The 24,045-nt window shown below is 28.7% G+C and overlaps 2 protein-coding genes across 4 annotated transcripts; one reads left to right on the top strand and one right to left on the bottom strand.

Moving 5' to 3' along the window:
- The first annotated feature begins 1,659 nt into the window (after positions 1-1,659).
- Positions 1,660-11,790, top strand: LOC122402213 (putative leucine-rich repeat-containing protein DDB_G0290503). 3 transcript variants are annotated; one of them, XM_043404818.1, is made up of 37 exons: positions 1,660-2,163; positions 2,418-2,600; positions 2,684-2,880; positions 2,999-3,014; positions 3,386-3,465; positions 3,558-3,738; positions 3,805-3,927; positions 4,111-4,236; positions 4,323-4,373; positions 4,532-4,669; positions 4,743-4,838; positions 4,912-5,043; positions 5,121-5,231; positions 5,297-5,392; positions 5,471-5,605; positions 5,695-5,736; positions 5,838-5,921; positions 5,999-6,091; positions 6,174-6,332; positions 6,403-6,498; positions 6,686-6,754; positions 6,837-6,926; positions 7,088-7,225; positions 7,312-7,407; positions 7,700-7,762; positions 7,838-7,933; positions 8,494-8,577; positions 8,677-8,820; positions 8,959-9,006; positions 9,091-9,188; positions 9,273-9,762; positions 9,836-10,081; positions 10,131-10,229; positions 10,374-10,520; positions 10,637-10,884; positions 10,941-11,133; positions 11,574-11,790. In XM_043404818.1, exons 1-37 carry the CDS (start codon positions 1,954-1,956, stop codon positions 11,748-11,750), a joined length of 4,875 nt encoding a protein of 1,624 aa, XP_043260753.1. In that variant the 5' UTR covers positions 1,660-1,953; the 3' UTR covers positions 11,751-11,790. The 3 variants fall into 3 exon arrangements, with proteins under 3 accessions (XP_043260753.1, XP_043260754.1, XP_043260755.1); XM_043404819.1 differs by having other exon boundaries at positions 10,149-10,229; XM_043404820.1 differs by lacking the exon at positions 7,700-7,762.
- A 424-nt stretch (positions 11,791-12,214) lies between these two features.
- LOC122402215 lies at positions 12,215-23,300 on the bottom strand. The gene is made up of 14 exons (XM_043404821.1): positions 22,870-23,300; positions 22,468-22,629; positions 22,173-22,370; positions 21,885-22,004; positions 21,349-21,408; positions 19,872-19,983; positions 19,666-19,789; positions 19,440-19,575; positions 18,994-19,050; positions 17,961-18,086; positions 17,630-17,883; positions 17,373-17,560; positions 12,749-17,300; positions 12,215-12,671 (listed from the first exon to the last, which is right to left on the bottom strand). The coding sequence occupies exons 1-13, from the start codon at positions 22,883-22,885 to the stop codon at positions 17,000-17,002; spliced, it is 1,854 nt and encodes a 617-aa protein (XP_043260756.1). The 5' UTR covers positions 22,886-23,300; the 3' UTR covers positions 12,215-12,671; positions 12,749-16,999.
- Between the last annotated feature and the right edge of the window lie 745 nt (positions 23,301-24,045).

Consider the following 24,045-nt stretch of genomic DNA (forward strand, 5'->3'; position numbering starts at 1 on the left):
TCAAGCAATCACTGCTTGTTAATTAACTAATTACGCCTTTTCTGGGATTAACAGATGACCTTTTAGAGTTTAAGAATATAGTATGAACCCTTGGCAAGATTTAAGGATACCGGTTCTAGCCATGGCATGCGTTATTAAATAGTTATTAACAATTATCGGAAGTCGGAACACTGTTTGTAACCGTTTAACGTGACATCTTAGGGATCTTTCGCTAATAACTAATTAATTAAAGCGTGGAGCGAGGTAAAATTGGTCCCAGAATGTGGCCAGGGATGTCCTCTAGGTTCCCTAATATCCAAAATATGCGTGTCATTGTTGAAAAGTTGATAATTCATCGATTAAAGGAGACGGTGATACAGCCGTGAATGTTCCGTTGTCAGATATTTGTTAATAACTATTTAATAACGCATGCCATGGTTATAAAAAGTATCCTTGAATGTTGCCAAGGGTCTATACTACATTCTTCAATTCTAAGAGTTAATAGTTTATAACCAGAAAAGGAGTTATTAATGAATAATCAAGGCTATGTATATCAGGAGGAGGAGGAGTGGGGGTAGCTGTACTCCGGATACCTCCACTAACATTCTGTGATCCTGGGACGATTTTTTGACTTCGAAACACTGATATTAGATGGCGATACTGTCGTTTGTCACTTTTTTGCCCAATATTGAAATAAATATCGCTTTCAGTAATTTGTTTATAACTTATTAATTACACGAAATAATGCATAGAGAAGTTGTTGACGACCTTAATTAGTTACGAATAATAATTAGAATGGTTTTAAATGATTATAATACTTAAGAATTTAAGAAATTAGGGAATTAAAGGGAAAGGTAGTGGAGAATGTTAATAAAAAGTATGGAAAATAAATGTATTGTGGCTTTAATGTTTTATTAATATAAATATAAGGAATGTCTTACACTTTTCAAACACTATTATACAGAAACACAACTCTTGTGATCGTGAAAACGCTTTTATAAATAAATTAAATCGTTGTGTAACAGATTTTGAACAATTCTATCTTCTAGTCTTATTCTAAAGTAAACAATAGAGTGCTTAGTAATTTAGATCACTTATAAATGCTTCACAATTAACGCCAAAGGTCCAAACTTGCCTAGAAAGAATCCTATTCCTGTCAGAAGACATCGCTGACCTAAGCCACAGGTTAAACTAATTAACGGACAGGAATAGGACTGTTTCTTGATAAGTTTGGACCTTTGGCGTTAATTGTGAAGCATTTACAAGTGATCTAAATTACTGAGTACTCTATTGTTGCATTAATAAATAAATTAAAATTAGTTTTCGATCGTAAATAATTGGGGCGCCATCTAGTGTGCAAACAGTGAATTATTTCTCGACAAACTTGGGCGTTTTATGGTAGATGTCGTCTTGATATATATATAGATATACAATCAATTAGGCAGAGTAGTGCCCATTTAAATGTCCGTGTTTGAGATAAGGGGCAAAGTAAACGGACAATTAAATGGGCAATAATGTGGTTCACTTATATTGATCACTACTGTGGTTATTACAATAATAATAAACTTTAGACACTGTTTATTAGATTGACGTACATATAGTCTCAAGTTAATCTGGCCACACTGCCCGTCCTTGGCTTAATAAACTAAGAAAACCGACTAGGGTGATTGCTTTGTTTTGTATTTTGTTTAGGTGGTTAGTAACCCAGACCTAACCTAACAACTAGTTACCAAGATATGACTCCTTATGACATGACCTAGCGTTAATCATAGTCGGCAGCGGGGTATGCGTTCTTTGAGGACTTTTACTTTACGATATTAAAAACGTGTTATTGGTTGCATTAATTAAATAACGAGTTAACGCGTTAGTATTTATTTAAAGATTGCGTTGACAGCGAATGTAAGGTGATTTTTTTACGTTAATGAACTTTATGTAATTGATTCGTGTGTTTATCGTCTTTCTAATTTACGTGTCATGAGCAAACGTGACTCGATGATTGAACCCTTTCAAAATATGTCTACGCTTGATGACGATGATTGTAATTGTACCACTACCGACAAGAGTATCAGAAACCTTTGCGTTAAAACGGATGGTTTAAAAATTATCGGCGAGTTTCAAAAATTGTACGAGGATCGTATCGAAAACGTTGATCAAGAATTCGAAAGTGAAATTGATCAAGTCTGCGTAAGTTTTATCGAACATTTTCTGTAAGATATAAAACTTTTTAAAACTTATGTATTCGCAATCGGAGAAAGCAAGAATCGTATTCCTAAACCTAACCTAATCGTAAACCTAACCCATGGTTTTGTCGTTACTTCAACTCTATGTATAACAAAATTGTTTATTTACTCAGCTATTTTATTATTTGTCTCATTTAATAGTATGTGGCTAATTTTTGATAATGTGATTTCTATAAATAAGAAATATTTTTTTTAAAGATGAAATTGGAAATTTCAAGAGAATGGATCAGGAATTTAAAAGAACAAAATATTATGTTAGTTCAAATAGTAGAAGATCTGGAGCAGGCTGCATTAAATAGAGTGAAATTATTAGAACAGAAATTAAAACAGTCGTCGATGATAGTATTTGATAGTACAATAAACATGTACGACACAGAAAAGGTAAGGTCTTTAAAGTTATTATAAAAAATGATTAAAATAAAAAGAGGTGCAAATCTAATACAATAAATAATCTATTATTATAGGATATAAATACGCTTTCAAATCGTATTAGCAATTTAGAAAAGGATAAAGAATATAAGCAACAAAAAATAGAATTTCTTCAAAGCGATATTAGAGGGTTACTGGAATTAATACGGCGTGCAGCACAAGAAAAGCATTGGAATTTAGAAGGGATAAAGTTCTTTGAAATTGAACCTAGCGATATACCTATTCCTATAGAGTAAGTTTTTGTTAGTATTTATATTAATCATGGCGTCATGGGAGAAACCATGGCTGGTCATATATGACCAATGTGGCAGTTAGTGCATCCGAGTAATTTTCTTTTTGTACTTTTACAGTTGTAGCTGTGACCAGGTAAATATAAATTTAAATGCTGATAAAAGATTTAAACTTAAAATAAAAATTAGTCATGGTCTATCAAATAAATCAGATTATTCATTAAATGGGAGTATTTTCGTAATGCATCCTCCCCATTTAAGACCGCTTTAATTAAACCTACTCTTTCCTTGGATCTATATAATTGATGTATATTGTTTATTTTATATTTTGATTTTCTACACTTTGGTAAACTTTGTCAAAAATACATTTTATGCAAAATAAATGGAAAGTGTATGAAATGGTTATACAAAGTATTGTTGTTTTTCTTATACTAGTTCTTATCAGATTAGATTGTACTATTTACAAACAGGGTTAATTTTAAATTATTTCTGCAATTCTGAAATTAGGAAGAGACAAATCAGAAATGTATACAGTCCTTAAAATTACAAATTGAACATTTTCACGAAAATGAAAAAGAAATGGCTGAGTAAGTATAAATAAAAGAAATTTTTAATATCTAGGACTTGTAGATATACTAAATTTCTTCTATTACTAATTGGGATTTCACATATTTTTTAGACATCAAACGAAATCGGAAGATGAAGTAACTCAACCTAACAAGAAATCAGAAACTAAGGAAGATGCTACTGATAAATATTGTACTCAATTTCAAAACTTTAGTGACAATCTCAAAAAACGTGCCAAGTTTGAGAATCAAATTTCAAATTTGGTTGTAGCAAATGACCAACAAACTTTTGACGTAAGTTGTTTCATTTATAATGGTATTTAAAGGAATTAGTTGTTCGCTATGTATTTGTATTTCTAGAATCAAGTAATATCATACTTGACTAAAGTAAAATCATGGATGGAACAAGAGAAAGAGGATGTTCTTAAATTAAAGGAAGAGCTAGAGAAGACTTTAGAAAAGTTATGCTCTGCTAAAGATCAAGTTGGTAACTTTAATATAATCTATGAAATAACTTATGACTGGGACTGGGATTTTAATTAATTGTAAAAATGCTGTAATTTGTCTGGAAAATTGGATAATTTGAATTTGTTCTTTTGAGAAACATTACCGAGTGTTACATATTTTTTAAACAAATAATGATATTTGTAATTTTTAATTGTACAGGAATGTCACAAAGTTAAGAATGAATTCAATAGGAACAATCTTTATGAACTGACTAAAAGTATTGACTATATAAACACAATGTGTTCAAAAAAAGAGACGTCGATCGCAAGTATTAATTCTATTATAGTACGTTCAGCTTTCTAAATATTTTCTGTAAAAACTAATTGTTCGTTCAAATATTATGTAATAAATTTTACTTTATTTTATTTTAGCTAAAATTGGAAAACAATAATTCACTTTACACGGAAAGTGTAAATTTATCGGTAAGTATTATTTTATGAAATTTAAACACAAATAGTGTGTATCTATATTATTTATTTTTTAGCAAACCATACACGTATTAAATAATTAAAAAATAATTCTTTTCCGTAAATCATAATCCATAAGTAATATTAATATATAAAGAAAATTTTTGTTTTAGTTAGATACAGATGTTAATCAACAATTTAAATTAATGGATTTATTTAGAACATACGCTATTGAAGCCCAGATCACTACAGAAGGCATCAAAGAAGAAATTGATATTGTAGTTTCCACTTTTAAGTCTAGACATCAAAAAGTAAGTTTCTATCAGAACATATTGTTAAATATTTATCTGTAACTTTTGTATTAATAATATAAAATGTTTGCAGTATACCGATTTAAATAAAGAGATCGTAAATGTACAAAATCAACTAATAAGAAGTCGGGAAAAAATAATCGAAACAATTGATAGATTGCAATTACAAGTAAGATTTATTAACTTTTATCGCGTTGATATCATTACTATATTCGCTAAATTCAATTTTGCGTTGAATGTAGGAAGACGAAAGAACAATGCATAATGAGAGAATTAGTTCCGGAAACATAAAGTTGAAGGATATTAAAAATGAAATAAATCATGCTCAGTCCCATTTATTAGGTCACATTACAGGAATGCAAACTAATATAAAGGTAACATTTTATTTGATCAATTTTATTACCATTATTATTATAATTTCATAACTGTTTTACGCATATTTAAATTTTAGGAAAGTATTGGATCCAATTATAAAGAAATGTGTATGTGCAATGAGTTGTTGCATTCAGTCATTGAGGAAATAGAACAAACATCAAACAGTCTACAAGCATTTCAAGCTCAAGTAAATTTCTTTTTGAATGATATATTGAAAATTGAGAATGAATAATAATATTAACACTTTTTAAGGGATGTTGCATCGCGTCAGATACGAAAGAACTAAAGAATCAGTTTTGCGAAATAGATTTATTTATACAAAAATTACAGCAAAAAATGGACGAAGCGGTAAGTACACTTATTATTAAAAGTGCAACAAAATATTATTTATTGATGTTAGTATTAAAAACACTTCATCGTTTGTAGCTATTAACGCATGACGTGGTAGAAACAACACTGTCCCAAAAGGAGCAAAAGTTAAGGAAACTAGAAAGAAAAGTTGATGCAATTCACTCAAAAATACAACACATATTGGAACAATTCATTTCCTCAAAGAATCAGGTAATTATCTTTTATTTTTGTTAAATTAAAGATATATATTTTCATTGATTTCATTGATATTAATTAATTTTATAACCAACGTTTAATAGGTATGTGACAATAATGTCACAGAACCACAACTATATACACAGGTATACATATATTAATTATATTGTCTTCTATAGTATCTGAATTTATTCAAATAAACACGCGCGTACATCTATTTAATTTGTATTATTTTTTTTGATCTTAGACTTTAAATGAAATACTGCAAATCAAACAAGATCTATACAGATTAAGAAAGGAACACGATGAATTAAAATACAAACTATCGCAAGTGAGAAAATTATTAAGGATAATTTTTATTGTATGTTAAATATATATATTCGTTTATGTATAATAAATTTTTTATAGAAATCACTTTATATAGAATGCAACGAAGACACATGTTTATGGAAATGCAGAATGTCCGATTTACAAGATCAAGTTAAAATATTACAACACGAGGTATATGTATAATAATAATGTAGTTTACTTTGTATTAAAAAAATAAGGAAACATTTATATACAGTTCTTTTACATGTTTTAGGCAAAGTGCAATCAAGAAATAAACGATTTTCTGAAGCAGAACATTAAATCGATAGAAGGGGAACTTAAAATTGTACAAGCAAAAGCACAGAACTATAAGCGATTGCATTCCGAAGATAATATAGAATTACAAAAAAAGATAATACAGTTAGAAAACACTGTAAATATCAATTAAACATAAAATGATATTACATTATATATTAGATAATTAATATATATTTAAATTTCAGTTGAAATTGCAAGAAGAAATTGAATATAATCTTCAACAACAACTAAACGATAGCAAATTAGAATTGAAGAAGTCCAAAGAAGTATTGAATTCTTTTGTAAGTTTAATTTACTATAAACGTTATTTTATTTGTATTCTTATTGTTTTTTGAATTTAATAAGGATAAAACTATTTAGTAGTATACCCTAATAAATTTATTAAATTTCCATAAATGAATAAGATAAATGCTCCAATTTGTTTTGTTAATATCTCTAATATTAATACTTGACACATTAAACATAAAGCATGCTGAACATAGTATCGAGGAAACACTACTCTACTGTGAATGTAATCAATTTCGACACGATACAATGGTAAATGTTTATAAATTTCTACATGTAAAATATAGTATATGTACAAGTAAACGCGATATGGTAAACTGATTTGTATTCTCAGATCATACCTCAGCTATTGAAAACATTACAAGATACTATGAGATCGACAAAAACTGGCCTTCAAGAGTTGAAAATTGAATTTACAAATTTGGTTCGTATTAATTTGTAAGTTTTGTAGTAATTACAATTTCCTTATTAATATTTCGTTTCAATTTCTATAGTTTCGTATTATGTTTATGGTGAAAATATAAATGCCCGTGAAAAGAAGAAGAATTGAAATTTTAAATTGTTTAAAAATAATTACATTTACAGATTGGTGAGGATCAGACTGATTCATGCTGCTCTGCAAAATCGATAATGGACAAATTACAAAAATACGAAGATGAATTAGAGAATTCTTTCCAAGAAATTGAAAAACTTAAAAATGCTTTATGTAAAAAGGATAAACTTGTAAGTGTAATTCATTTATAACTAATCCTGCTCGAAGGTTACATTTAAAAAAAAAAATTAATGATTATATGTATTTGTATGTGCAGTTGAAAGATATGGATCAAATTATTAAGATTCAAAAGGATTCTCTCGAGATGACACAAGCTGAGTTAAAGGAGCTTCATCAAAATTTACAAAAGAAGGTATGTTAGAAGTCATTTGATTTTTTTTATTATAGAAAAATATCATTTTGCAATAATAATAAGATTAACATGTTATTATGTATCGTATTCATTGTAAGTCGAAAATATGTCGTTTGATGTTATTTTATATATTATAAGCGTGTGTAGAATTTTGATGTTTATACGTATTGTTTAATGAAGACATTGTGAATCTAAAAAGCAAGAATTTTTAAATGTTAACAAGATATACTAAAGGTATGTGCATTATAAATATTGAAATCTTAACAACAAAATGTAAAATATACATTTCTAGATTGATAATCAGGATCAAATAATCTCTCACTATGAGAAAGAAAAACAAGAATTATTAAAACAGGTTTTTATTAACTTGATTAATTTCATTAAATACCTATTTTTCCATTAATTAATTAAAAGATTTCTCCTTTTTTAGAACGAGCTTCAAACTCAAACTATTTGGCACTTACAGAACACTGTTGTAAAAGTTAAAAGACGAGTAGATCAAATGGGATATAGTAATATGAGCGACGTGAGTGAACAGTGGTCTACGATTTCATCTTCCACATACAGTCATGGAAATGTGCATGATGTTTAAACTGTAATTTGTAATAGTGTGTGCAAATAATGTTTGAACCAATCTGCATAGAAAAAGATACATTCGCTGTAATATTTTCAAAAAGCAATATAATAACTTTCAGTACAATTTTAATAATCAGTATTAAAGAATCATTTTCACCTTTTATAATCCAAAACTTAACACAAGCGTTTAATTTTTTTTACTATGGGTTTTCCACACCGCATTCAAGATCAACATTGTTTTGACGAAGAACAAAGAGCGTCAAATTGATCTAGCATGAGTGATCTAATTGTTACTCTGGACATAAAAATATTTAAGCACGGCCTTCTGTATACTAATGGCTTTTTTACTAACACTTGTAATTCAAAGTATAGAGTGTATTTTTAACTAATAAGAGTTTACAATAAACAATATACAAAAGTAAAATTTGTATTTGAAACATTAATTAGGAAATATGTATTAATTTTCAAGAGTTATGTCAGAAAAACAATCGAGTGGGTTATTATTTACAGCTTGAAGAAAAATGTAAAACTATTCGTTTATTGACAGTGTGTGTGGAAGAAACTCAAAGTCAATACAATGAATGTTTTGCGGAGGTACGTTAGGTATATTTCTCTTCACAATTAGTGTTAATGCTAATACTCTTAAAATATGAATTTTTGATTAAGAGAAATCTTTATTTTTTTTATACAAAGGCTGTTAAACAAAACAAATTATTGGATCTACAGCGAGACATGATTTGTCATCTTCAGCAAAGGATTTGCTATTTGGAATATGCTAATTGTTTAACTATTACTTCTATCCCCGATACGCATTTTTCTATTCTAAGAACAATTCAGGTAGAGAAACCTGGAAAATTATCTTAGACAATAAAAGCCGTACAATCTTTGTTGTAGCTATTAAAATAAATTCATGTTAATGTTAACGTATTTTAAGTATTAGAAATAATATTCACTAATTGTTGCAAATATTTTTAGGAGCAGTTAGAAGCACATGTAAACGATATCCAAACTTTGAAGTACAAGGTATGATAGCATCATGAAAAATAAGGAAATCGTAATTTTTAACAACCAGTTTTATTAAACTAATATTACTTTTATTTTGTGTAGATAGATACTCTGGTACAGTTAAAATGCTCCTCAGAAAACAAATACTTAAACATGAAGAAGTTGTGGCAAGAAACAGAAGAAAAATTACAAGAACTAAAGTAATACAATATCTTAATTTACATATATTTTGAACAAGACAATTCTATAACTATGAAACATAATTTTTTAAATCATTTGTTTAGGAAATCGGTATCAAAACCAGAGCAGAAAAAGATTTATGAAGACAAAATGTGCCAGTGTAAAATAGAAGTCGGAGATAAAGTTTGTATCACCCAAGATACATTTAACTTTAATGAGTTAACATGTAATACTAAAGAACAAATTAAAAACTTGCCATATGGATACGAGTTACAGTCAGAAATAGACATTTTAACCAGAGAGAACGAAGATATGAAAAAACAATTACAAAAATGTAAATTAGATTTTGATATCATTGATAAAGAACTGAAAATAGAAAGAGAAAGCGATACTTATACTCAGCAGATTTCGTTTGAATTTCAAAAAATAAGAGACACAGAGTGTCGTTTGCGTTATGAAAATGAACAACTCAGGTCTGATATAAAGAACCAAGCAAAGAAGACGGAAAATTTATTAGAAAAGTTGCAACTCGTTAAAGAAAATGATGTAAAATTTGAGAAATTGTTTAAAAAATTAGAAGATAAACAGATGCAGGTATATATGAATAGATATATTCATGTATAATAAATAACAAAATATTGATAGTAATTAATTTCAATTTTCCTAGATTAATACTTTATACAATCAAATTACGAATAATGAAATTGTTATAAAAAAGCAATTTGACACCATTGAAGAACTTGAGAAAAAATTAGGTACAAAGGACAAAGAAGTTAAAGAGTATTTATCCGAGTTAAACGACGCTGAACAAGAGATGTCCGTATTGTACGATCGAATACAGTCTTTAAAAAGTATGCTAACAAGAAAATCAAATATCATGTCTAAGTTAGAAGCGGATTATGAAATGCTAAAAGTATGTAAATATCTATTATCAAGCAAATCATGAGTAGATATTTCTTAAGAAATTTTTGTTATTACAGAATGACAATTGTATTCTAAGAGCAGAGAACAATGCTTTTGAAAATAAAACAACAGAAGATGTTTGCCAATTGAAAGATATAGTGTGTATACCTGAGTAAACATAAATGTTACATATAGTTTTAAAATAGTACAAACGTTATTTTTTCTTTGATTGAAAATGTTAAAATATAATTGTGCCTCACTGAGAATAGATAGTAAAACTATATTTTTCTTATTATTTTCAGATTGAGAAAGAACAAGAGAAAACCAAGAAATTAGAAGAGTCAAAATGCTATTTAGTTCAACAGCTTCAAAAATGCATGGAACAGAATTGTATTCTTATTAAAGAAAAAGCTATGGTAGAAGAAAATAATAGTAAAATCATTTTAGAGGTTAAATGCTATTTTATTATTATTAAAAAAAAAGAAAAATATTTAATTGTGATATAAAAATAAATTGTGTTCATTATATAAATGAAAATTCTTTAATATATTTGAATTTATTTTAGTTACAAGAGACACATAAATCTATGTTAGAATTAAAAAAGAAATGCCAATTAAAAAATAAGTCTTTGGCCTGCATGTTAGCAGAATTAACGGAAACAGCCACGAGCAGATCAGAACTTTGTAATCAATCGCAATACGTTATTTCCTGTATTCGCATTTGGATGGAAGAGCAACGAGAATATTTAAATAATCTTAGCTCGAAATTGAAATCTTATCAACAACAACTATTGCAACTTGGATTTAAGAAAAAGTAAGTGTTCTCTCTCTCTCTTTCTCTCTCATTGTAATCTCAAATTATTTTTTCAGGGCTCTTTTACACGAAACAAAACGATTCAAACGTATTAATCATTTACTGACTCAAAGACTAAAAAGAATGCACAAATATGGTGGAAAAAGTGTTAAAAATAATTGCATAAGATGCCATGTAGTATCATCAATTGTAGCACAAAATGCAGGCTTAACAATTCCCACGAACTCGAAATATTCGCCTTTTGAAAAAGTTAGTACATTTTTATACATTTGTTATTATATAATAAAGTATTATTCCCAGTATAAAATGAAAGGTTCACAAGGTTTCGTTCTTGAAAAAAAAATGACTAAAATTCAGTAAAATTACATCCGACCCGATATTTTACACGTAATAATTTTAGTATTTATTTGTTAAAAATATGCTTCTTTTTTTAGTTTATTTTACTAATAAGAGAAGTATTAAAAATGCGCGTAATTCAATTTTTCAAGCTAACATTGTATTACAATTAAAATTATTTACAACACATTCTTTCATAAAATTTTACTTATAAACGAAGAAATAATATGTCATTATTCAGAAGTATTCTGTAAGATATAAATTTATTGTAGACATTTGATTTATTATCATGGAGAACCATTTCCTCTTTCTCATTGTACCATGATGAATTTTTAATACTTTTTTAATATTAGGAATTGCGCGTTTCGACACGTGGTAATGCTTGGTGGTTTCCAAAAATGAAGTACTTGATAAACGAACTACAGAAAGAGAATCTAGAATGCAATGAAAATTTTTGTAATGGAGAGAATACTGGAAGAACATTAGAAGAAAGTCACGATTGTGGTTATCAGTCATCTACTAGCAAATGAGCATTGTAGAGTATTTTGACCGATAACATTGAAACAATGAATTTTATTATTCTACTATATTAGACTTCTTTATCGCATTATTCTACGTTACAGATTTTTCTTATTGTACTTATTAATGTTACTGTTTGGTCTTACAGAATAAATGTACGTAGAATAGGTTTATTTATTTTGGGAAATACTTTCATCAATTTTTCCGAGCTAAATTTGCCTGATCCTGTAGATTTATAATTAAATGGTAATTTGTATGGCATAAAATGCGTAATAATATAAGATTCTGCATGCATATTTCGTGAAATGCTTCGAGTAGAAGACTACTTTCAGTCACAGTAAATACTTCTAGTTTCTTTGGAGAATCCTAAAATTATATATTCACATTTCTTAGTAAAATCTTAATGGTTCAATATTAATACTCTTCTAAGAATAAATACTTAATTTTCCTGTATTCTTTTATTCGACCAAGGAAAACGAAATAACGATATTTAACAATTAAAAATAATCGCGCGTATCAAATAATTATGACAATTAACAATTTTGATATATATAAATCGTTGCATTGATTAAGTTTGGAGATAATTCTTTCTTATTATTTTAATCATAAAAAAAATCATTGAACAATGATTTCTCACAGATAATAATGTCATAATTAGAAGATATAGAGGGTATTTTAAAAAGATGGGACAACCCACGCCTGATAATTTTGTTCCTTAGTCAATCACTGTTTTTTAAAAAAGCTTTAATACTTGTTATAATATTGAGAAGGTATAAAAAATACGAACCAATACGACGTACAGCAATATACTTTGATGAAAAAACTCATAAATTTCTTTAGCTGTCCACCATGGGTTCAAAAGGAAAAATAAATGCGTCAAGTATACGATTCCTAAAATTGCGGAAACGCCTTTTGCACTGAACGAACGAAGCCTAAAATATAATTAATATGTTTATAATTACATCCATTAATTGTAATAATGTACTTTTTAAATATTTATACATCATACCTGACGAACTTAAAAAATTCCCACAACTTTTTTAAAAGAATATCGTTGCGTTTCTTGTTACATTCCCTCGTGAATTTATTTTCTGTAAATAAGTGTTTTATACAGCTTTACAATTTGTTAACATTCTTAAATTTTGTTATGTACCAAATAGAGAAGGTATTCTGTCAAATATTGCCAATATATATACCTGGAGTTTGTGGCACAACATACTGCGATCCATTGTAGACAAGATTTGTTGGATAAATCCATGAGTTACATAAATCATTATAATTTACATTTTTTCCGATTTGAATTTCTAAAAAAGTTTTCTGAGAAATTATTCTTCGAATATCAGGCTCTATGTTCTCCCATTGGTTGAACAATTTAATGTCAAGTATCTTTTTTAAATGATTTTTAGCCTTGGCTATATTCTTCTTATCCTTCATGTTAAATTTAAAGAATTTTTAAGGCTTTCTGCTTCGATAGACTACGTATGTGGAAAACAAAACGATTGACTGAACATTGAAATTCACGGATCAAATTGAATCGATAATATCGAACACATGTGGTCATACTTTTGGTATGCACTTATAAGAAATGTATAATTTAACATCCGAACATGAATGTTTAAAAACGAATGATTTAGTTTGATTGAGAAGATAGGGAAGACTTTCCTAAATCGTTTTACATAAGAGATCATCCCCGTTTCAACTGTGTATAAATTACACGACACCGTGTATATTTTCACATATAAATACATTTGCTACAATTCTAATGACGCAAAACAATGTAAAATATCGAAATAAAATTAAGAAAATGTTTTGGCAGCACCCATATTATTAACCACATCGAACACTCGTTCATATTAAATAGACGATGTCTAAGATCAATTGCCAAAGTCTTATTTCAAAATGTTAACAACGAATACTTTTATTGACAGGAAGACTACTCGTTTATAAGCTTGAAGCGTGGATTCTGATTTCTGAAGCTTTAAGCTCTCTTCGATACGCAACTACGTATAATAGCGTTCAAGTACATTTGTCAGTTCGTAAATTAGATTTCATTGATTTTTAGTTTGTAAACGGTGTAAAATGGTCAGTAATATATTTCCGAAATATGAACACTGAGACAACCTTAAACTGCTAAAAATCGAAATCCATTACAATTACGTGTCGATTACGGTAGCTAATAAATTTCTTTTAAATAAAAACTAAGTGGACGTACATATAGTATTTGTTACTTAACATTAAACCCTACATATAAACAGACGGAAAACACAATAGTGCGACTAGCATTGAAAGCGCGCGACTATATGTAACTAACGCAAGTCTATGTAAATATATAGTTGGAAGCTCGAAGCTCGAAAGCTTCGCTTAACATAACAAAGTTCATACATTCGGTACGCAATTAATATTTAGGCCTTAAGTAGGAATCTGTCGTCAGGTAAATCGAATTTAAAGTTCCACGTCATAATAGAATTCACGATTTATATATTACATATTAAATACTTTACATAGGTGGTGTATCTATGTTTACGCATTTGTGTATATTTATAATATAATATGTGTATGTAATAATTACTCTCTATTCATTATAGAATTTCAAAAATGTGCTTCTACGCAACAAGTGATTTTTTTATCAATTAAATTGATCTGAGGTTCTTCTATCTGTACAAATTATTATTCATCTTTCATTTTGTTTTGTATTTTAAATATTTCAACAATGTTCTTCTAAAGTAATACAAAACAAACAATATCCTCGACAAAAAAGGAAAATCTATTTCTCATGTTGTACAGCTCAAGAGCCTTAATTATATTTTGCATCGAATAAATAAATAAATAAATAAATAAATAGGATTTTAAATTGTCGATTAAATGTCGCTGAGAACGTAGTCAGTGACATGTTTGAAACTCGTATGATACTTCTAAAATTGCAAGGTTTTGAACGCTATTAACAATACATGTATATTAGGGTGGACCTTATTTTTCGATCATTAAATTTTTTGGGACCCTCCCCCACCCTTAAAATTATGCCACTAAATGAGAAAATAAACTGTTTAAAATTTGAAATCGATCGGACGATTCAAAAACTGTTGTTGCAATACATTTTGGTACATTTTCCATTTGTCCAGTCGACTTCAAATTTTGCACATATTAATTTTTCCATCAATGACATAATTCTAGTGGATATCGCGTAAAAATCTCATAATGAAATTCTCACCAAATATAGCTAAGGTCTACCCTAATGTATATATCTATATGTATGTACTACCTCTCTAATTGTTTAGATTTATGCTCGAGTCCGATATTTAAATATTTCTTAAGTATAAAGTATTCATATGCTACCCTGTGCTTTAGAATTTATAAAAACGTTGAAAAGAGAGGAAGTTACATTTAATGTTATCAACAAAGTTTAAAAATACTATTGAAACTTTATAAAAGAATTTTCAAAGACATGACAATTTACATCTGAATTTTAAGAATACAGTTCAATTCAACATTTGTTTCTTGTGCAGGTAATGGGAACCTTATTCCAGAAGATAAAGAATGAGATATTCAAAATACGAAAAAGATAATTAATTAAAATTATCGTGTAATGATATATATTATTAATTGACTTAAAAAATATCTCTTACTTATGTATCTTTTAGAAAAATTCTCATCTCCTTTACACCAACCAAATTTATTGAACACATTGGCACTTAATTAATTGTACATTTTCAAATATATTTGGTACATATACTACCGTCCAAAAATTTAATCACCTTTTTAGCAAGATGGAAATAATAAAATTTAGGTGTGGCAGAAATAAAACACAAAGATCAGATATGAAACATGATACAGTGTTCTAAATTATTTGAACTCTTTAGAAATGTTGAACTTGAAATATGCATATTAAAATATTATTGAAATACATTACACTTGCGCGAACTAAGTGTATTTTATACTGAAGATGTATCAAGAGATTTTTGTTTAAAGCAAGAAATGTATTAACAAATACGTAAAACTTTTGGACGATAGCGTATAATTGTGTATACATATTTCCTTTTTTCCACCGAATTCGAAAGATATAGATGCATTTGCTGCATGCTTCGTGAATAAAGTGGATAGACCTTTTTAAAACGACGATATACTCTGGGAAACATGTAATATTTTGTAGAATAATATTGTAACGACAATTTGATCGTGTTTAGACAAATACTGCCAAATGTACTTTCTGCCTTCAATCTCAGGTATCATATATTCTATATTTAAATTGCCTTGCTGACTACATCGAGGCTTCGTTTAAAGCTTTCACTGTTTCCTCCTATCTACTTTACTTCGGATCCCGTCCGACAAGATTTGATATTTGAGAGACTCGTTATCATAATAATATTTAAACTACATAACTATTGCAAACATTATAATTTCTTACTTTACATAGCTATTTTTCCACGTAAGAGAATTTTATGAAATCTATGTATGTGCGGCATAGAAGAAAAATGGCACCAGTCTTAGGATCGCTGAACCGATTTTTCTTATACATTATAAAATAATAAAACAGTATTAAAAGTGCAAAATGTATAGGAATAGATCTATACAATCTGTAAAATCATATCAAAGTGATATGAAAACATGTTAAAAAATTCATTAGTATAGTAAATCGATGTTAATGTTAGTAACTATTAATTGATGTTAAAAACTGTTAACTCCGACAAGTTATATTTAAAAATGCAAGTTGTATAAAGTATCCATCCAAATAGTCGTGTTGAAAAATTGATAAATTTGAAAAAGAAAAATAGAAATCAGTACATATCTTTATCACAATCAGATACATAACTGCTGAGCAATATAAATGTAAATTATTCGGAAGCGTGATTGTGTTTAATTCATTGTTTCCTACTACATACTACCAAAATTATTCGTATTACCTACTATATCTTCTTAATCAATTAAAATGCACTTCGTGCATGTTACTTTCTAACTGTCGTATCTTTTGATTACGATCTTACTTTCTCCTCGATCATAAATTAAGTGACTGATTTGTTTCGCATTAAATGCGATGTAAAATATAAAAATAAAACAAAAGAAATTAAATAACACTGTTTGTTGAGTAATTTTGATGAAGCTTGTGCGCTCTTATTTTCCTTAAGTGCGCCAATATAAACAACGATAGCTTTCAACTAATGAAAAATAGTTGGTCCATTTTATACAAATAAATGCTGTGTAGAATGGAAAATGTAAAACCATTAATGCTACTTGTGTTACCCTATACATTCCGTCGGAAATCGTATTACACGTTAGTTGGCGGATCCATTGCGCAAATGATAGATTTCATTACGCTAGCAGCAGCTAATGATGCATAGGGTTGCCATTCCTTAATACGAGAACCATCTTTATAATCAGAAATACCTCGGATAACTGCAAAACTTTCACGGCAATTGCCCAAAATACTTTCAACGACAGCGTCCATTTCCGCGTCAAAGGCGAGGGCTCCAAAACGAGCCGCAAATTTCTGCCTAAGTTGATCATCGCGCGCGATATGTCTACCAGATGCAACTGGTGCCAAGTGAATTCGAGGACAGCCATCCATTCTGTAAAATCAACGCAATAGTGATTAGTTCTTAATTTATAAAAATCTTTTAGCCATATTAAGGAATGATTGCCTTTTGTTCGTAGCATCTAAAGGTGCGATAGGATGTGCCACTTCAATAACATCTCTTTCCCCAATAGCCATGTACAACTTATCAGACTCTGGCGGAGGTGCTTTAAAATCGTGTTCCGTTTGGTTACTTAGAATATCTAAACCTTCTTTCAAATACGCTTGCCATGGAGGATTAGTCTCATTTTCCGACTAGATCACAAAATTTGCAAATTATCATTCCATTTTTCTATTCAATTTTATAAAGTGAAACTAATTTACCTGTTCTTTAAGATTGGCAGCAATTTCTTGAAGACATAAATTTGATGGACAATATTCTTTGGTTTCAAAATGGTAATCACCGCTTTTGTTCGCCTTTACGCTTTCACAATATACATAAATGTATTTCTTGTTAAGAGGAATAGGATATGAAATAACTACATCACCAAGTCGTACGTGTTTGTTATAATCTGTGTAATGAGGTACTCCTCCTCCAATTCCAATTAGAAAAACGAAATCTACTTTTTGAAATGTACCTAAATAATATATTAAATATTTAGATGGAATATTTATTATAAATTAATTTAATAATTCAACAAATTTTGAGTATTACCTAATAATCTAGTAGTTGTATTTCCTGCTGCAGTCATTGCTTCTCTCGTATGACCTACAGTTGGCAATTTTGTGCATACAATTCTATGTGCACCAATGTTGCCTAACGTATAAACGTTTGATTCTCCTATAACAAAAAATAATTGCACCTTCCATCATACGTATTTTGTGGATTTATATTAGACATTTTGAAATGTGTGTATGATACATGTGCACTGTGCTGCTATAGACAGACTGATATCGAACCTGTGTTATATGTGAATAAATTGGTCAAAAAGAAATCATTCCATACAGATGCAATTATGCCCAGTATCTGTTATCAGATACATAATTAAATTAATCAATTAAAAACTTATTAGAACATTAAATAATTGAAGTTTCTTAAAAAGTGACAAGTTGCGAGCATAATTTAGTTGCAATTAATAAATAACAAAACTTATTATGCTACTTTGTGTAAAAATACGTAAGTTTATGTAACATTGTTGCAACATTTCAAATGAAAAGTGAATTAAATAAAGTACTAATAACGGATAACAATAATACAAATATATATATATCATAACTAACTGAATTTTGGTAAATATTTTTAATAAAATAAACAATAATTACAAAAGATTAATATCAGTCATAAATAAAAAAAAAAGGACAAAATGATATAGCACGTCTCTCACAGAAACAAAACAAACAAAGAACCCATGAAAACGAAAACAATTTGTGAATGATTTTAAACCAAGCCCCTTCAATATTTATGCGCAATAAATATTAATTTAATTTATTCCTGAAAAAGTGAATATTTAAACATGAGGACATGACACATGAGGTGATATTTTGAATTTGATGTATGATATTCATTACAAAATATCAAAATATGATTTCTGTCATATAAAAAACAATATTCTAAGAAAAATGTCTCTTAATATATGCTTTATGTAGCACAATGGCTCTGCGACATTTCTTGGATACAAGCAATTGGCAAGCTATAACATTAACGTGACATTAAAATGGAATAGAAGCTATATTACAAACTACTTTACCAAAACGGCATATCACTCGCGGTACTCCATTTGTTGCATCTGATGAGTTTGCCGTACCTAAAGTTTCACGCGTAGTGAAATATACGTATATTTGTAACACATTCTATACTTTTACCATCGATTCGTACGATATTAAAATTAATATAGCTGTTCAACCATTGTTTATATGTGCAATTATTTTATAATTACATTAAATTATATACTTAACATAAATGCCACATGAAACTATTATTAGTAAGAAGGGAAACCCTCTCACTTTCTTTTGTATCTCCTTCTGTTCCGAAGTTATTTCATGCAGCATTTATTTAGAAACACCCTGCATATACATATACTATATATTTACTGTCCCTTTTGTATAACTGTATATAATCAATACAGATTAATATACATACAGGGGTGATAGAAAAAGTAGGTAATTATGCGATGTTGAAGAAGATGTATCTTACCAACAGTAGTATAACGAACAAAGGTTTCCCTGTTTTCTATCATTGAATCAACTGCAAGCTTCTCACAATATTGTGCCGTAATAATTGCTATAGTAGGTTGTTTTGCACTTGCCATTGTTGGCATTTGTTTTACGACCTACGAACAGATAATAAAATATATTACCAGCATTAAATATTGAAATGGTTTATTACAGTAAGAAAGACATAATATTTAAATGAAATTTACTTGAATCTGTGTATCTTGATGTACAACTCTTGTGAAAGCTCCATGTTCCATTGCTTTGACGACACCCTTCTCTTGTAATTCTTTTAATTTTGTTTCTATAGCAGAAGGATCCCATCCATATTCTCTGCAATTAAAATTAACATAACGTTCAAATATTGGTTCCTTTGGTGAAAAATAAATTAAGAAACGTATAATAGAAATTTTACTTTGATAAATCAATGACTGTTACTGGATTTGGATAAGCAGATTCAATTAATTCTAACACTTTTTCCAGTGTTAGTTCAATCACCTGACCCATGACTGTTTCATCTGTAGATACTGTTAAACAGAATAATGAAACATTAAAATATCGCATTATCGTACTACATAAATGTGTAAAGTGTATAACTGATCAGCATTAAGTGAATTTTGTGCAATTAGTCTTGTAATAAAAACGGTATATTGATGAATAAATAACTACGATTTGGGAATGCCAAATATGCATCTACCATATTAAGAACAGTGAAAAGCTATTTGTAGTTCAGTAGGACATAGTTCTTACTATTAATTCCTTTTGTGAAATTACTAACATAAAAATGAAGTCTACACATTATACATATATGGCAGTAAGTAATCACAAGTATAAGGTGAATGGTGCTTTATATGGATGTTATTGTTGTTTTAAATAGTAAAACAGTAGAAATATAGCACTAATTTAAAGGCACATTAGGCCCCTTTATTTTTTGTCGTCTAAATGATTTAATTTAAATCTACACTAAAGCCTTGAATTTTATAAAATAAAAAATGTCTTTATCAACTTGTTAATAGTCATGCACTTGCATTACTAGTACAATATCACTTGTAGATTAAATTACTACAAATTTCTATTTTAGTTGTTTGCTGAAATGAACGTTAGAAAATAATACAAATTTATTATTTTGTATTATTATGTAATGCAAAAACTAAGGAACAGATCGTGTTAAATCAATGTAGTTATGGTTACCACTTTATTGTGTGAAGCAGTTGAAAATACAGGGTGTTCGGCCACCCCTGGGAAAAATTTTAATGGGAGATTCTAGAGGCCAAAATAAGACGAAAATCAAGAATACTAATTTGTTGATTGAGGTTTCGTTAAAAAGTTAATAAAAATTACTAATAAAATTTGTCCACCAACACGAATTTTTTTCTCGAAACCGCGTAGGATTTTGGGGGTATATCTATTCACCAAAAATGATTGTAATTGACCCCTGCAACCGAAAATAATTTTTTCAGAATGATTTGAAATTTTTTAATCTAATTTTTTAATGACTTTTTAATGAAACTTCAATCGACAAATTAGTATTCTTGATTTTCGTCTTATTTCGGCCTTTAGAATTTCCCATTAAAATTTTTCCCAGAGGTGGCCGAACATCCTGTATATCTATCTACCGGTCAACATAATAACTATTTATTATTACATTCTTTTCTAATGTACTATACTTTACATATTACTCAATTTATTTTCAAATCTTTCTCTTAAAATAAAATGAAAGCACAATAAATCTATACACATAATAGTTATACAGGAAAGTAAATTTTCTAGTCAAATTTTTGACCGGCAAATATTAAATAATTATTATCTTTATGTAATAGATTTCACATTTAAAAAATCACATAAAGATAATAAAAATGCAATAAAATAAGCAACTTTTCATTCTCTCCAACCTGATTTCCAATTAATTCTCTTACATGGAGTAAGTGTGAACAGTATATGACCAGTATTAGCTGTGAATAAGAGAGATGAAAACAAAAGGTTTATTTCATACAACCATTTAGAAGAATACGTATTTACATGAAAGTGTAAATAAATAGAATGGTCTGTACAAATCTTATGTGTGCATTTTCCTTTAGTTTTGGTTGTAATATGCACCAAAGATGCATTGCTTCAATATCTTTCAATAAAGAACCATTTAGTTCAATAGGTCTAATCAAATAAATCTTGATGTTACTCCCTACTTGACAGCAGATTCATTAAAATAAGAGATAAATTATGGAAATTACAAACTAACTGGATGTATATAAGAATTCTATATTCAAGTATAATTTTCCAATATCAGAATTAAAAATTGAACACAGAATAAATGATTTATATATTACTTTTTTAATATGTACTTAATTGTCGAATATTAAGTATCTACTAGATTTCTTAAAAGACAACATTTATTTGATTAAGATTACAAAAAGAAGAATATTTCACTTACATGGTCTTGCTGGCAGAGTAATTGGTTCCTCCAACTGTTTTAATTCCACTTCTATCTTTTTAATACTAGGATACTTGTGCAACATTAGCTTCATTAGTTTCTTTATAAATCCAACATAATCTGTAAAAATATTATATGTCTACTAAAACAATTATTACATTAAAGTGACTATTAAGGACAAGTAAAATTATGAAATATAATCTTAAGTTTATATTAATTATTATTAATAAACAAAGGGATCTCATTTTTTTACAATTATATCAATGAATATTCTTTTTAGTGACTTACCTCGTGGAAATTCTTGTGGACTAACTAATTCTCTAAAGAATTCTTGTGCTACACTTGGATGTTCAGTCTCTAAAAGTGTATCTATGAACCAAAATTGGAGAGTTCTGGATTCTTGGGTATGTTTCCCAGTTTGACCACTCACCAAAAATACTCTAAATTGTAAGCAAAGATGTGCTGGATGAAGTTCACCATTTGTAACTATATACAAAATATAACATTACTTTTTGTTTATATTAACAATATTTTAATATTAGAATCATTTAAAATAAGTGCATGTGTTTGTAAATATATATACCATTAATAGCTTGTTTGTTAATAACTATCCCTTTGTGGTCTCCTCCAGCAATATGAACATTGTTTTCATTCTCATTTTCTGCTGATGACTCAAGAGCCTGTCTTTCTATTATGAGTGTGGTGGAGTTTGCAGTCTTACATTTGGGTGTCATGACAATGTGCTCTGACAAATGAAAACAAAAGTAAAATATAAGTAGAACCAACTAACACTTTGCAATTATGTTGAAAAAATGTAGAACTACATTGTTCATTGTTTTCTCTCGATAATTAAAAATACTGTTTCAAAAATAATTTGAATTTGACACATGTTTGGACAGCAATCAGCTGTTGGCATAAAATATTCATGTAACACAATTAATTGAATTTTACTTTTAAGGAAATCTAGTTGAATTTTCACATTCACCTGTTTTATCACCCATTTTGACCGTTGTTCGTTTTATCTTGTTCCCACGGTAACTGTTTCTTCTTTTTATCTCAATAAAAAAATTACTGAAATCGAATACAAATAAAACATGAACTCGTAAGTAACCGTTTATCTAACGATGAATAATCACAGATGACTGCGCGACTTCTTAACCGACTTCTTTATTGTCCCACCACAGTTCGATGCTCGCGCCTGTCAAATTTAATGTTCTATATAACATATAACATCGTTACTCTCTTTAGTTAACATTTCCCCTTACGAATACAATAAAGATAATCTTCAAACGACAATGCATAATTAAAAAACAGATGAAGTTCGTTCACACGAAAGATTGGTGATCGACTTCAGCACTTGTTATCGTAGAAATAATTATCGATCGAACTGGTGACACATGGCACCGCCCTACGCCATATCTGTAGATACTTAAGTATGACGTGTTATTTTAATTACGTCATCTCTGTTTCCGAAAATTCAATGATACATCATATCATAACTCATAATTGCTAGATTATGAGTTATGTATCCACGACTGTATAGGGTTATTCTTATAAAATTATCAATGTGACTATTTAAAAAAAAATTTCAATACGTATTAAAAACTTATTTATACAATGAATGCGTAGTTCAAAGAGAACTTACTTTTTAAATAAAATTATTGAAAAAATGTAAAGATCAACTTTGTTTTTTTGTTTTAATATTATTATTTTACTTTTTAGGAATATACCGAAGACCGTTTCTGCCAAAGATTCTGGGGCCAGTTACAGTTCTCTCACCAAAAGATAAGTAGCCTTCTTTACTCCATGGCCGAATCTTTCAGAACAAAGTCCTGGTTCTTTAGTAGTGCAATGGTGGATCGCCTGCCTCTTCCAAACTTTCCATGCATTCTTTTAACCTTTGGCCTTTGGCCTTTGTCTGCCAGCGGTTCCGTACATTTGCATTCAGGTTATCGCTCCTCCTATAATTATCAAATTACGTTTGCTCACGTTCAGTCATTATCTCTAATACCTAGTATCGTATTTCTCTTTGTACTAAAAGTTTATCAGTCGTTTTCTCTTTGTCTCTCGTATGTGTCGCTTAATAAAAGCCGAAACGTTCTACATACTGATTTCTTTCGCTTATAATATTCCGTTTAGCTGATAAAAAGAGAAACAGATT

This window comes from Colletes gigas, unplaced genomic scaffold, assembly GCF_013123115.1.
Source record: "Colletes gigas isolate AHSC1104 unplaced genomic scaffold, ASM1312311v1 Colletes_gigas_Sc00034, whole genome shotgun sequence".
In the NCBI taxonomy this organism is placed as follows: domain Eukaryota; kingdom Metazoa; phylum Arthropoda; class Insecta; order Hymenoptera; family Colletidae; genus Colletes; species Colletes gigas.

Bases quoted from the DNA above. Each gene is read 5' to 3' on its own strand.
- LOC122402213 (XM_043404818.1), top strand. From the start codon at position 1,954: ATGAGCAAACGTGACTCGATGATTGAACCCTTTCAAAATATGTCTACG. The intron at 7,226-7,311 runs GTAAGTGTAATT...TTGTATGTGCAG, and splicing joins TATGTAAAAAGGATAAACTT to TTGAAAGATATGGATCAAAT. The intron at 7,763-7,837 runs GTTTTTATTAAC...CTCCTTTTTTAG, and splicing joins AACAAGAATTATTAAAACAG to AACGAGCTTCAAACTCAAAC.
- LOC122402215 (XM_043404821.1), bottom strand. The intron at 22,005-22,172 runs GTAAGTCACTAA...ATATTTTTACAG, and splicing joins TCCACAAGAATTTCCACGAG to ATTATGTTGGATTTATAAAG. The intron at 17,561-17,629 runs GTAAATTAGTTT...TTTGTGATCTAG, and splicing joins CTGCCAATCTTAAAGAACAG to TCGGAAAATGAGACTAATCC.